At 32.6% G+C, this 16,004-nt stretch overlaps 1 protein-coding gene across 1 annotated transcript; it reads right to left on the bottom strand.

Moving 5' to 3' along the window:
- Nucleotides 1–1,252: 1,252 nt before the first annotated feature.
- LOC130824488 (protein MAIN-LIKE 1-like) lies at nucleotides 1,253–6,832 on the bottom strand. The gene is made up of 5 exons (XM_057689522.1): nucleotides 6,703–6,832; nucleotides 5,839–5,972; nucleotides 2,050–3,315; nucleotides 1,552–1,965; nucleotides 1,253–1,459 (listed from the first exon to the last, which is right to left on the bottom strand). Exons 3-5 carry the CDS (start codon nucleotides 3,310–3,312, stop codon nucleotides 1,301–1,303), a joined length of 1,836 nt encoding a protein of 611 aa, XP_057545505.1. The 5' UTR covers nucleotides 3,313–3,315; nucleotides 5,839–5,972; nucleotides 6,703–6,832; the 3' UTR covers nucleotides 1,253–1,300.
- Nucleotides 6,833–16,004: the final 9,172 nt, after the last annotated feature.

The following is a 16,004-nucleotide window of genomic DNA, read 5'->3' as shown; positions in this document are numbered from 1 at the left end:
AAAGAGTACTTTCAATTGTTGGTTGATGAAATGTTAAAAGCCGATCCTACAGTTGTACGACGCATGTCTCAGGTAAATTACATCCTGATGGCACCGATATACTTGAGCCACATGCAAGACCATCGAGAAAGGGAAGACCATCGACAAGCAAAACCCTTAGGCAAAACAAAAGCGCCTTTAAATAAAGCAGATCATCCTCCATGGGTCGCGAATCAAGATCTTCATCACGCGGGAGATCTAGTGGTAGATCCAGTGGTCGATCAACGCAATCGTCAGTTGGAATTAATTTTAGTTTCAACTTATCTGGTAGCTGTCTTTCTCTTCTGTTATTCACATTAGTTTGTTACAATTGAATGTTACTAACCTTTTTTTTAATTACAGATGGTTCTGCAGGTCCTCTTTCCATGGCCCAATCATATCCCGCATATTCTTCCTCCTTACCTGTTTGATTGGATAGATGTTATAGGTGATGATAATTATGGTTTTAGAGCTATTGCCGTCACAGAGTTGGGAGGCAAGGAGGCATGGCCTATACTACGACGTGCAATGTGTATGGAAATGCAAACGAACAGAGATCAATGCCTACGTGTGTATCAATCAACCGAGACGCTAGATAATGTTATATTCAGAATCGGTTGACATAGCAAGGGACCTGCACCATTCATTCACTAGCTGGAGGCACCGATGGGATCGTACTCTGCAGTAACATTTCTTAACATTGCCATTGCGTATTACGGTTCTGTTGAAGGTAATCCACAGTACAACTGTTTGGTTCTTCCATTGAGGAGAATGGCGGGTGTGCATGGTGTACATAAAGTCATACATATTTTTTGGGTGAATAGAAATCATTATGTTCAACTGTTAATAAACGATGATTCATCTCCAATTCCCCCACTCCAGCGATCATGGAGAAAAGTAACTGACAATTTGAATAGACATTTAGAATCACATTTTCAAACCAGAATTTCTCTCTGGAATAGACTATACGGCATACAACTACCACAAGGTAATAACACCACTAAAGATGCAATCAATTTTGATAGTCCATCGTACAACATTGTGTATTCATTTACGATTTATATTTGTTTATAAATAAATGCATTAATGAAAAATATCTATAAAAAATATAAGTATGAAAAACGCGATTAATACTTATATCTAGATAGCATTCAACATGTATAGATAAATGTAGTAATGAAAAATATAACGACCATTGTTGTAAATTAATGGACACAATTCGAGTAGTTTATAAATACAACCCAACACCAAGAAAAAAGTTTATAATTATAAAATCCAATGTCTATGAAGGGTCAAACCTTCTAAAAGCTTGCCATTCGGCAAATAAATCTCGAACTTCTTCTATATACACATCAGCAGTCTGTCTTTCCCGAGGGGTCATATCGACGATGGCAGGCATCCTTAACAGGGGCGCGATTCGACTCGGAAATTCATTTGCAAACTGTACACATAAAATAACGATTTTAACAACACAATAGACACCATTATGTAATGGAAATAAATAAAAGGAAACACATAAATATAAAAACTAACGTATTCAACTTCGCTATCAGCTGCATCAACACTAGGTCCTTTGCTGGGGAGGAGAAATGGGTGGGAGGACACTCTAAACCAGTTAACATAGTCAGGAACAACCTTTGATGGAACAGATGCTCGACAAAGTGTCTGATTGCCAACGCGACCACTATAAGGGAACCTACTCCACGCCTCCGTGTAGATATATGGAGAAGCAAAGGTGACGAAATAGCTTCCTTGTGCCGGTCGCAGAGCCTGGGTAGGCCTCAAAGGAGCGGGGGGAATATCCTGTACAAACCCCAATTGTCTGACTGTCCTCTCAGGCAAATACGCCTCGACCATATCAAAACAGGTGATACACCCGATAAAGGCGGTGCGTGGGTGCTCATTTAACAATGCCCTAGGAGAAGTAATGTATGGATTCCATTCCACCTGATTACATGCAACATTAGCATAAAAAAAATACTCTAATATTAAAGTAAAATGTATAAAAAAGTGTGATGTGATGTACAATACCTTTATCTCTGTCATGGAGTCCAATATACTCCTACAGTATCTCAGCCTGCTGAGCTCCCGAACTGGCTTCTTCGTGCACCACATCTCCGCCCTTGTCTTGTTAGGCATATCAGCTTGACGAGGATGAGGGCGAAAGACCGGGAAGTACTCGTAGATCCATGTCTGCAGCAATGTGAGACAGCCAGCAATGGTCTTGCAACCAGCCCTAGATGCCATTCCCAGTTGCCGATACAAGTATGCCAACGTCACTGCACCCCAAGCAATCTCATCCTGATCGACATTGACAGTTAGTATAGGGTGAGGTCGCATCCCAGTTTTGGTGTTATCCACCAGCAGTGTTGAGCCGACAATAGCCATGTAATAGGCCGTACACTGTGTCTCCAAAGCCTGAAAACGGTGGCACATCTGCATAACTTCACCAACGTTTATGCTCCCGTTAGTGAAGTACCCTTTCCTCCGCAGCTTCGACATGGGCTCCTCAAACAAACCTGCCAGTGCGAGCTTCCAATCAGCATCAGCGGGTTCTGCCGGGAGTGAACCTTCAATACCAATGCCTAAGATGCGTTGCACATCGTGCAACATAATAGTCATCTCCCCCCAGGGCATGTGGAAGGTGTTTGTATCCGGCTGCCACCTCTCCACAAAGGCCGATATTAAAGCACTATCAATATACTGGTGCATAATGTAAGGTAGCCGACCGAGGAGAGTGGCAGGTAAAAGTTCGTACAACTCATCAGACATATGCTGCAGTCTGATGATCGCCTCCAACGTCTTCTTTCTATTATGGCACTCCAAAATCGGAGGCGTACGCTCAGAGCCCTCAAAAATTACTTTAGCTATGTGCCCCCCATAGCTGGGTATCAGGCGGGCGTCAGTGGGGCCCCCGGGCTGCGGTGATGTGATCAACCAGTCCGTTCCAACAGACTGTGGGTGCCTGCTCCCCCGTGTAAATTTACCGTCAGGCCCGCTCATGACAGTCCAATCGACGAGCTGACCAACAGCTTCATACTCAGTATCATCATCACTGAAACCCCCCGAACTACTCTGGATGCTAGTCTGGTCATGAAAGCGAGTACGCACTTGGTGCAGCATACTCGAACGTTGAGCCTCACTGTGTCTAGCCGCCTGTTCCTGCCTAGCTCGCTTAGAGGAACCCGTAACCCCCCTCTCATGAGTGTTCCCTCTGAGTAAGGTAGGCCTAGAATTATTCCCGCTCAACAAGTGACTAAAAAAACCTTTTCCTCTTTCTTGGTTACCAGCCATTTACTACAATATTGATAATTTAACTAACTATTAATAATAAATTAAAATAATAAAATATTACATTAAGTTAACTACATCAATAAAAGACAATAATTAATTAACACATTAATTTACAATTGCCAAACGATTAATTTAATAAACATTTAACAATATAAACTAATAAACATTTCAAAAATAATAACTATTAAATTAATAAGTTAAATTAATAAACATTTAATTAATATATTATATTATCTAATAATTATTAATTTAATTTTATTATTAATATCATTATAATTTATTTTCAAAAAAAAATTATAATAATAATATTATTATTAAACATAATTTATTAACATAAAGATTAATTATTATTAATAACAACAATATTAAATTAATCATTATTAACAAAAATAATTTAATAACATAAATATTAATTATTACTCCCTCCACACCAATATAATTGTTACATTTCCTTAATTGGCAAAACCATATTAATTGTCACATTTCTATTTTTGTCAATTTTTTTTGACCTAAATATACTTAGTTCACACAAGTAATTACGAATATACCTCCATATACTTTACTTACCCAACTACCTTTCACTACTTACCATTCACTAATTACCCTTCACTACTTATCCAACTGCCACTTTTTTAATAGACCTCACACCACTCTTAATATCCGTACCCAAGCAAATGAGACATTTATATTGGTGTGGAGGTGGTATTAATTAATAACATAAAACACAAATATTAATAATTAAAAAAAGGGGGGGGGGGGGGGACCGCACGTTTTGTGTGACTCACCCGTGGCTCAGACGCGTGTGACTGATCTGTTCCTAATTTTTTTTTCTTGTTCTATTTTTTGAAGAAATTCGATTACACATTACCTTGAATTGTTGTTGGCGTTTTAAATTCCTTAGCTTTAACTACACAAATTTAAGGTTTTGATTTAGTGGTTTTAGAGTGATAAAAGTGTTAATGAGTGTAATTAGAGTATTTTATAGAAGTTTTAAGTCCAAAAGCATTTTCGTAAATTTATTAAAATAAAAGTGACAATAAAATAAAAAGAGTAACGAAGTTTAAAGATTGAGTTTCCAAAAATTGGTCAAATACACTTTTCAAATCAGATTCTCAAGTTAAAAAATTCAGAATAATCAAAAGCTAGTATATTATTGTAATACCCCAGATTTAGCTAGAATAAGGATTGATAGACTACTCATATCAATAAGGTGCATCTTTTTTTCTAGGGAGCCCATTTGCTAAGAACTCCACAGTTAAGCGTGCTTCGTGGAGAGCAATCTTAGGATGGATGACCTCCTGGGAAATTTTCCCGGGTGCGCACGAGTGAGGCCAAAGTGCGCTGGAAAGACTCATGTTGGTTTGTGGGGCTAGTCTACGTTCTCCAAAAGTAGTCACCAGCGATACGAGAGGCCGGGGTGTTACAATTATAAGCATATAGCCAAGCTAAATTAGCTATACATTCATTAATTACCATTGATTTTCAACCAAAACTTACAACTAGTCATTTCATTCTGATCAACTTTCATAGGAAATTGATACATACTCATGTTTTTTTCTATTTATTTTTTGCTTAAATTTAAAGTTCAAATAATTTTAATTTTGAATTTTTAAAAATTCAAAAAAAGTTAATATTTAAAAAATTTATGTTTTGACGAATCTATTAAAATTTCATATTAATATGTTTTTCATATTTTCTCAGTTCTATTAAACTTGCTATATTTCACTTTTTACGTATTTCAATGCATTATTTTGTTTATTTATATGTTGAATTATACAAATCTAAAAATTTTAAAAGGTATGCGATTAGACGATTTAAACAAGATCCCACTTGACTATATTTTTACTTACACATAAGTCACAATATATTAAATCAACCTGAACGATGAATAGTACACATAATCGAAATGCAGCGAGTACTTCAGAACGGAGAAAGTATTTATTACGGGCAAACTTAAACACTAAAATACATAAATTATATATGTAAGACGAACATATAAAAACGGAGAGTAATCGGCATACAAAACTTTTATGATCAAAAGCCAACCATTTTCTAATATACTCGCACAAATACTATCTTTCCCTTCATAATTACAAATACTCAGGGAATTCATTGCTACATTAATCTAAAAAAATCTCTTAATTTAATTTGGTTGTTTAATGTAGTAAATTTAAAGCTCCAATAAATAATACTTCCTCCATTTTATAATACTTACCATTGATAGCACCTATCATGGAAGGGTGGAAGTATGTGACATTTTCATGGCTAATGTAGTATATTTAAAATTAAAAACTCAAATATAAGTTACAGTCATACATAAATGTTAAAACTTATAATTTTTCTGAATTTTAATAAATTTTACAATTCCTATAGCTACTACTATTCATCAACTGGTCTTAAAAACATAGTTAAGTGAAATCTTATTTCATTCGTCTTTAACACATATTTTCATAATATTAACTACAAAATATTAAATCAGCTACAAAAAGAAATTAAATAAAGGGAATTAAAGAGAAGGTTGATAACCGAAATGTCCGGAGATTGCGGGGAAGTTTCTCAGATTAATGAAAGTAATAAATGTTGCAACTTCAGATACAATATTTGCAGTACTCTCGTCTTGGAGTTGTTGTTATTGTAAGAACTGTTCATCCAACAACCCCCTACATACATTTTAAAACATATACACTTCAATTAAATTTCTTTACAGAATTTTCTCTTTTGGTAACCGGTGTTAATGGGAATAATAATAAAAAATTAGTGTAATTTTAGTAGAAATATATCTTAACAAGTTTAATGGTCATGATTATATTTTTTAAACAATCTCATTCTTTTTCACAAAGTTCATTCTAATACTTTATCATTTAAACATGTTGTATTATGTGGTGATGAAAAATTGTGAAAAAAAATTTTTACGATCAAAATTTCATTACCATAGAAATAACATGATAAATATCATGAAAATTTATACTACAAATCATTCTTATTTTCACCATTTAGTACCGGTTGGTCATCACCGAAAAAATTGATGGGAAATGAGGCTGAAAAGGGTAAGCAAAATACTGGAGTAACATCTACTAGGAGTAGTACATAGTTTTATTTTAAAAATAATATGAGATTGAAACTAATTTAAATCATACCTTTAAGAAAATGCACGTAAAAATAATTAAAGAAATATATAGAAATGTAGAGAAAAAAAATAGAGATAATTTTAGTTCTTTATAATTTTGGTGCAAATATTGTACAAAGAATTACTTATTTCTTTTTCAAATCCCTCCAACACCAAAATTATAATTTTCCCTTTCTTGCTTCGATTTCTTTCTTTTAAAAGGTTATCTACACACTTACATTTTTTAAATGATGAAATAAAAAATAAAATAAAAAAGTGCATACTTGGTGGAAAAGAAGAGCAAGCAAGCGAACGCAGTTGTTGAGCAGCCAAGCCAAGCCAAGCATCCACAATGGAAGACCCGTTTTGAAAAATTAATTTAGAGTGGAAAATTATTTAATTTATTGAAGTTTGTGAATGAAAATTTTGAATTTTATTTTAATTTAGAGTGTCTAAGTGTGGAATTCAGGAGCCTTTTAGGTTTCTGTTGTTTGAAGATTCAACAACATAGACGTAATACATATTTATAGGGTGGACCATATGGTTAAGGGAATTATGAGAGATGATTCTCATTTTAATATTATTATTAATTTTTCTTTACATTTTCAGATATTTCATGATATACCACTGAGTTTCTTCAAAATTCACCATATACCACACAAAATGTTTTAATTCACCATATACCATTGAGTTTTCGTCCGTTAGCACAGAATACCATTAATGGCAACTGCCATTTGTGGTAAATTATTAATTCACCATATACCATTAATTTTTTTTTTTTGCATCAAATACCATTTTTTGCGTTAAATCTGACGATAGCTGAAAACCTAGTTGCTGAATTTTCGGAACACGAGTCTGTGATGGGGTTGAACGTGATCCATTTTGGCTGATTTCTTTGTTGTTTTCCTTTCTTCTACTATTTTTTTGATAAGGCTTTTAGTATAATAGGGCATCTCTGTAGGATAAATGAGTGCTTTACGAGCAATTGACTTGAATAAGCTTTGATCTTGGTTCATATCTTGATAAAACATGACATCTGCTGCCCATTTTTACAGAGGAGCACATGTTCCGTAATCCTTAATGTGCCCATGGTTGCAGCGTTTGTCAATATGCTTCATCTTAAATTCTTAATCAAGATAACTTAATCATTAATAAGATTGTAATCTTTAAAGCTGCTTGTCACGGCTCTTTTAAGTTTGCGGCTAAAGAGGCATGCTGCATGTTCTCTGATGACTTGTGGGCTGAACTAGTTTTTCAAATTTGATGAGGGATAGGCATGATCTGTAGACGAACTCATCCATGGTTGCACACCTTGAAACTTGCGTTTCATATGCTGGGCATAGAGACTAAATTTTTCTAATCATCTTTATTGCTTGAAAAGTTCCAACTTATCTGGGGTTTCCATGCTTGAAGTGATGTCTTCTTTTTAATTTGCTTGTAAACGTAGCCTATTTTAGCCACGCGATGTCACAAACATGTATACTTGCGTGTGCCTTGATGAGTTATGATGAGTTAGAAACATTCATATAGTAGCTTCGGATATTTGCCTTTTTCTATAGCATAGCTATTGTTACCAATGCAATTTTAGTGTGCCGTTTCTTGATACATACGGATATCAGCTATCGTCAGATTTGATGCAAAAAATGGTATTTGATGCAAAAAAAATAAAATTAATGGTATATGGTGAATTAATAATTTACCACAAACGGCACAGTAACGGCACACTAACGGCAGTTGCCATTAATGGTATTTTGTGCTAACGGACGAAAACTCAATGGTATATGGTGAATTAAAACATTTTGTGTGGTATATGGTGAATTTCGAAGAAATTCAGTAGTATATCATGAAATATCCGTTACATTTTTAATCCATTCAATTAATTGAAAATGAGATATTTACTTTTTGATATTATTTACTTTGTACTCTTAATTTGTACTCTCTCCACACCAATATAAATGTCCCATTTACTTGGGCACGGATATTAAGAGTGGTGTAGGGTCCATTAAAAAGGTAGTAGTTGGGTAGGTAGTGAAGGGTAATTAGTGAAGGGTAAGTAGTGAAGGGTAGTTAGGTAAGTAAGGTTTATGAGGGTATATTCGTAATTACTTGTGTGAACTAAGGATATTTAGGTAAAAAAAATTGACAAAAATAGAAATGTGACAATTGATATGGTTTTGCCAAATAATGAAATGTGACAATTATATTGGTGTGGAGGGAGTATTATATTTTTAATCTATAGATTAAAATATAAATAAGTGAGATCTGATTTGATTCATCTCAATGCAAAAAATTATTAATATCTACTTTTTAAAATATTTCGTTATATATAATATTCCCTCTTATTCCTCTCATTCCTCTCATTAGTCTCATTTGACTTTTTACTAATTTTTAGGTGGGTCAAATGGAACCGCTTAAATAGGAGAGAGAATGTAAATTAGTAAATTGTTAATAATTTCTTATTAGATTAATAATTCCCTCTAAAATTTTAATTTTGCCTCCATAATTTCAAAAAATTTGCCTTTTAAATCTGAAAATGAACATAAAAATTCTGAAAATTGAAAATAATTCTGAAATACTGAAAATAGAAAATCTGATACAAGTCCTCACTAATACATTCATGAATTCATACATTACATAGTTCACCAACCATTAAATTAATGGATCCAGCAACGCAAAAATAAAATTACATAAGGATCGACTACTTAATTTCCCCAAGCTTTTTCAACTCTTCAACAGCATCGATATAGTCGTAGTCTTTGCTGATCATATGATTGCGTATTTTTTTTCTTTCATCGACTTCAGAAAAAAATCAAAACATAAACTATGAGGAAAGCATGAAAAAATTGAAAATCCAAAACTAAAAACAGAAAACATCAACTTAGGAGGGAAAACATCAAATAGAGTAAATAGAATTTGAGAGGGAAGCATGAAAAAATGAAAATCCAAAACTTAAAACAGAAAACAGCAACTCAGGAGGGAAAAAATAAAAAATCCTCTATATATGCTCCATCAATTGCACACCAAACAAACACAATGGGTAAAACAAAAGATGTTACTCCACATCAAAAAAACCAAATAATGCAAAAACTCCTCTCATCCATGAACAAAAAAGGAAGACCAGAGCTTGGCACAATCAACAAACTAACTACTGAATTTCAACTTTGTAGGAAAACCATAACAAGGTTATGGAAGGAAGTTCAAAGTCAGATCAACACCAACCAAACAGTAATCAACTTGGGGAGTAAGAGGATTGGAAGAGAACCAAGTAACAAGATTCAATTTCGATGATGACAAATTCAAAGCAATCAAATGTGAACTCAAGACAACGCAACATTCAGTGGCAAAACAAATGGGGATCTCACAATTAACTGTATTTAGATGGAAGAAGAAGAAAATCATAAGGAAGCACACAAATCTTCTATAACCTGCCCTTACTGAAAAAAATAAGTTGCACTGGTTATTTTTTGCGATTTCTAAGTGTTACTATGATGAACAAATTGATGCATATAAATTTAGATCACAAGATAACATTATTCACATAAATGAAAAACATTACTATCTAACCTGTGAAACACAGACTTACTATCTTGCTCCGAGTGAAGTAGAGCCACATAGGGAAATTCAATCGACAAGGTTTATTCCTAAGATCATTTTTATGTGTGCTGTAGCAAAACCGATACATTCATCTAATGGTGATGTGATTTTTGATGGAAAGATAGGTATTTGGTGTTTTATAAGTCAGGAACCTGCGAAGAGGAGCACAAAGAACACGAGGAGGGAGAATTAGAAACTAAACCAATTCAATCAATCACTAAAGAACATATGAGGGCAATGCTCATAACCAATGTCATACCAACAATCAGAGCTAAATGGCTAGTATGCTTTCAAAAGACATTGTCATTCAACAAGATAATGCAAAGCCTCACATAGCACCTGACAAAGATTTTGTTGATGAAACAACAAAAGATGGATTTAATATCCAATTTGTGCAACAACCACCAAATTCATCTGACATGAATGTGTTAGATCTTGGTTTCTTTAGGTCTATTCAAGCATTATAATTTCAAAAGGCAGCATACAATGTAAGACAATTATTAAGAGCTGTAAATTTGACATTTGAGAATTCAAATCCTCAGTCTTTGAGATTTGTGTTCACAACCTTACAAGCTTGCATGATTGAAGTCATCAAAAGAAAAGGTAGTTTTGACTACCACATACCACACATGAACAAAACCAAACAAGCAAGAGAAGGAACATTGCCAGATTATTTCTCAGTGGACAAAGTCTTGGTTGTTGATTCACTTCAACACTTGCTAACTAAGATGAGCATTGAAACAATTAATGAATTAGTCCAAATAATTGGGTTTCAAGGGGATGTTCAAGTCAGTGAACCACAACTTCAAGTCACACAAGGCAGAATCAGCATGGACAACAACAGCCAAACAGCCAGCAGCACATAAAGTATCAAGGGAGGAATGCACATTTTGGACAGCAAGTAAGAGCCAACAACACAGCAATCAATCACACTTTTGGACAGCTTTTGGATACATTTTGGGAAGCATTTGTTTCAAATTCAAACAACAAGTATAAAAATTTTTGTTGTTTATTGTGAAACAATTGTATTGGAATTATAGTTAAATTAAAACAGTGGTTGTTTAGTAGTTACTCTCAGGTTTAATTTTTTGTTCATCATTGAGTTAAAAGCCTTATTTATATGAACATTTGGTTTTGGTGGCATTTGGTAGCCTCCAAGATCAAATCTGGTAGCAATACCAAGCATCCTAAAATCTACAAATGCAAAGAATAATGCTATGAATGTGGCCCAGAATATTTGCCCTCACATAATTTCATTGGACATGTATTCAATAATGCATCAATTCAAACAACAATCCGAAAATTCATTTCATCATTAGTCAAGAAAAATATGCAATCAATGACCATAAACATACTTGTAAATGGACCAAGGCTATCAAGCCATTCTTCCTGCTCACAATCACTTTCAGCAAATACAACATCTATCGAGTTATACACATGGTTAGGATCGTCCGGTCTTGGAGTGTAAATAGGTTCATCCTCAGAATCTAGTTCTCGACCCCAACGTGGATTAGTCTCAACAGATGATTCATAGTCATCATCAGATTCATCAGGATAATTAGGGTAATCATCATGAACCCTTTTAGGGTTATCAAGATCAACCCTTTTACGGCTATCATCATCAAGAATCTTAGCAGTGTTCATCAAACCCACAAAATAATCAAGAACAAACACATATCCTGAAACCCAAAAAAAAATTAACATCAACAAGAAACCCAGAAGTTGAACAGACGAAGGAAAAAATCAGTAAAAACTCAAAAACAAACCCAGATTTTGAAGAACAAACGCACAAAATAATGAAGAACAAAGCCAGACCTTGAAACAGGAAAAAAAAAAAAACAAAACCAAAGCATCAATAACATTCCAAAAATCAAAGAACATACGAACAAGAACAACAAAAATTAAGACTTTGAAGAACAAACCCACAGATTTTGAAGAACATACAAACAAACCCACAAAATCGAAGAACAACCCAGACCTTGAAAAAACAAAGAAAAAAAAGTAAAAATCAAAGGAAAATTTACCCAGATTTTGAAGAACAAACCCGAAGATTTTGTAGAACAAACGCACAAAATAATGAACAACAAAGCCAGACCTTGAAACAGAAAAAAAAGACCAAATCATCAACGACATTCCAAAAATCGAAGAACATACGAACAAGAACAAAAAAAATTAAGATTTTGAAGAACAAACCCACAAATTTTGAAGAACATACGAACAAACCCACAAAATCGAAGAACAAACCTAGACCTTGAACAAATAAAGAAAAAAAAGTAAAAATCGAAGGAAAATTTACCCAGATTTTGAAGAACAAAGGCACAAAATAATCAAGAACAAACCCACAAAATCGAAGAACAACCAAACAAGAATATCAGGAATTAATGTGTAAACGAAGTGTGATCGAAGAACAAATGGGGTATGAAGAATATCTAAGGTTTGAAGGTAGATAAAGAGTGCCAAATGAGACTGTATGAAGATATTAGGGTTAGGTTTACAAAAAGGGAGGGAAGAATTAATTTTGGGTGGGTAGGTAAATGTAATTAATGTGTTTTATTAAGAGTATGTAGGATTATTAGGGGTTAGTTGATAGAGTTTAATGAAGGTATAATTGCAAAAAAGTAATGTGAGTAAAGGTAAAAGAGTAAAAAATATATACTAAAAATAGAAATGGGACTAATAGGTTGATTTGACAATATTTGGAAATGGGACTAATGGGCTGAATATGAGGGAGTAAGAGATATTAAGCATTGAATAAGTGCATTGAATAGCGTAAAAAAAGTAAATATCTTATTTTTAGTGAATTAGAAGGAGTATTTTATACTTCATGATATAAATTGCGACCAGACAATTTTATGTGGTAAGACAAAATTTGAACTAATATTTACTATATAACATCAAATTTATAATATTCCACCAAATATCTTTCAATAATTTATAATCAATAACCGTGATTTGTAAATCACCACTAAAAGGCAAAAATTATAATAATAAAATAAACAAAATCAAAAAAATAAATTAAAATAATAAAATTCTTACCGTATGAAGTCCTACCACATAAGCGTGATTTGTTAACTTCACAAATAACCGTTATCTACTAAGACTTCCTCAATATCTTTGATGTAAATCTGATGTAAAATCGAGGAAAAAAATTTTGTGAGTATTCCACCAAACATCTCTCTAAAAATACTCATTGAATACTCACCGAAATATGTAGTCAATAAGGATGATCACGACGTTTGTTTTTTGAAAAAAATGATTACATTCGGTAAAAATAACGTTAAGTTAACAAAAAAAAAAAACTCTTCTTTTATCTACGTGGATTAAGTTAACAAAAATGTCAAGACCACCACGTAGATTAAAAAAACATTTATCCACCTCGTTAAAAAGTCAAATGTTAAGTGATACCACATTGAATTTTCCAAATTTTTTTATATAAAATATCGTTTTGTTTAAAATGAAACTCACCCAAAATGATTCTCTCGTATTCAAACTTCCAAGAATAGAGTCATAGACAATTTATATTTGACCTCAAAATTACAAGCTGAATATCTAATACTAAACTGTTTTTTTTTATATACTCCTTCTTCTGTTCTATTGATTTTGCATTATTTTTTATTTTAGTCCGTCACTTAATTTACGTCATTTTTATTTTTGAGCAATAACCTATCACTCTCTTTTAATTTCATTTATATATTTCAACTTTTTTTTATTTCATTCGAGTAATTCATTTATCTTTATTTATTGTCACCTTTTTAAAATTTACTTGCTTATTCTTTAATGCAATTTAAAAAGGTGAGACGAATAGTCACTTCTTACAAAGAAATTCACACTAGTGTAATAAATTTGAAATTTAAGTACGCATTAGGCACCACACCAGATAAAGAGTCGGCATAGGCAGTACAAAAAGGCAGAGTAACAGTAAATCGATATGATACATTCAAGGAAACCAAGGAATAAAACCCAGCGGGAGGCAAATAGAGCAAACGTCGAGTTAATTATGGCTTCATATTTCATACTTCATACCATACTAAACCATTATTTTATGGCATTGTTATATATCACCACTCTTTTTATTTTATCGCCATCTTTCTAATAAAATTACGAATTTATCTCTGGACTTAAAACTTGTTTAACAAATGTAAATCGCACTTAATAACACTATTATCACTTTAAAAACATTAAATTTAAAGTTTAAACGTAATCCCGAACATTTTTACCGCGACCCTATGTATATTGAATTTTCAGACACGCTCTTGTATGATATACGAATTCAAACACGGTACTATCTCTCTAAAAACTCTCTAAAAACGTTCTTCGATTTTAAACAAGCTGTTAGTTGGAATCAATTAACTATGGCTAACGAAAGCGACTATGAATCGGGTACGTACTTTAATCAATTTGAATCGGTATATTTTTTTTTTAAAAAAAAGGAAGTCGCAAAAACTGGGCGAGTGAACCATGGTTGAGTCGCACAAAACGTGCGAGTGGACCACGGTTAAGTCGCACAAAACGTGCGACTGGACTGTGGTTCACTCACACGTTTTGTGCGACTCCACCGTGGTCCACTCGCACGATTTGTGCGCCTCCACCGTGGTCTGCTCGCAGTTTTTGTGCGACGAGTTTTTTTTTTTTTATTTACATTATTATTTAAATTATTATACGTCTTAGTAAATTATTATTATTAATATTATTATTAATATTATTATAATATTATTATTATTAATAATATTATTTGTATTTTTTTATTATTGTTATTATTATTATTATTATTATTATTATTATTATTATTATTATTATTATTATTATTCTTTTGAGTATTATTATTATTATTAATTTTTGTTATTATTATTATTATTATTATTATTATTATTATTATTATTATTATTATTATTATTATTATTAATGTAAGTAATTTATATTATTAACATTACTATTATTTTGTTATTATTTATTTAAATAATTTATAATTATGTGTTATTATTATTATTTTTTTATTATTTAATATTAATTTGTTTTATTATTATTACAATTATTTTATTATATTTTTTGTATTGTTATTAATTTAATATTAATTATTTAAGTAAATTATAATTTTTAATTAATATTAACTTGTATTACTAATATTTTAATATTAATTATTAAAGTAATTTATAATTTTTATTTATTATTGAATGTTTTTATTATTAATGTTTGTATGTATAATTTTTTAATGACCTAATGTATGGTTTGTTTCATATTTCAAATTTGCAGGACTTTGAAAACTTAGGAGACAACGTAGATTACTCCGGTAGATTTATTACGGATAGGAAATTTGATTTCTTATATGAATTACATAGTTGGGCCGATGCAATAGCAATAACAATTGGTTTTTAATTTACACGTGCTTCTTATAAACAAAAAGAAAGATGTTCTAGAGTTAATGTGTATTTAAGATGTCACCGCTATAGTAATATTATGGGTGATTTACATATTTAGATAATGCTACCCGACCTGGTTCTAAAAGTAGAAGTTGTGGGTGTAACTTTTTGATTGTAGCAAGTAGTTGTAAACCAGGAGAAAGACCTTGGACGGTAAGGGTGTGTCCTGGTGAAAAAGGAAGATATAACCACCAGTTCTTAGTGTACAAAGATGGTCATGTAAGGGCAAATAGGATCAATGTAGATATTCGGGAGCACATACGACAGCTTAGTGCAACCGGCCTTTATCATGACTTCTATTAGAGAAAATTTTCCTGGTTTTTTTTTACTAGTATGAATCAAATTTATAATGCTAGACAATCAATAAGGAGGGAAGAGATTGAGGGTAGGACTCCCCTTCAACACTGTCTTTATATGGCCACAGAACTTAATTACGTAGTCTGGACAAACTTGGATAATGAAGAGGGATTGAGCAGAGTATCAGTTGCAAATCCTACCTCTATCCAAATGATACGTACGTGGCCATATGTTGTGTTGATAGATACAACGTACAAAACAAACAAACAAAAGTGGCC

The sequence above is a fragment of the Amaranthus tricolor genome, chromosome 9 (assembly GCF_026212465.1).
Source record: "Amaranthus tricolor cultivar Red isolate AtriRed21 chromosome 9, ASM2621246v1, whole genome shotgun sequence".
NCBI lineage: Eukaryota > Viridiplantae > Streptophyta > Magnoliopsida > Caryophyllales > Amaranthaceae > Amaranthus > Amaranthus tricolor.
The sequence above is the reverse complement of the archived record's forward strand: the minus strand, read 5'-3'. Positions and strand labels throughout refer to the sequence as shown.

Coding starts and splice junctions, on each gene's coding strand:
- LOC130824488 (XM_057689522.1), bottom strand. CDS start 3,312: ATGGCTGGTAACCAAGAAAGAGGAAAAGGTTTTTTTAGTCACTTGTTG. Junction 1,966..2,049: donor ACTCCATGACAGAGATAAAG/GTATTGTACATC, acceptor GCATGTAATCAG/GTGGAATGGAATCCATACAT. Junction 1,460..1,551: donor CTGATAGCGAAGTTGAATAC/GTTAGTTTTTAT, acceptor TTATGTGTACAG/TTTGCAAATGAATTTCCGAG.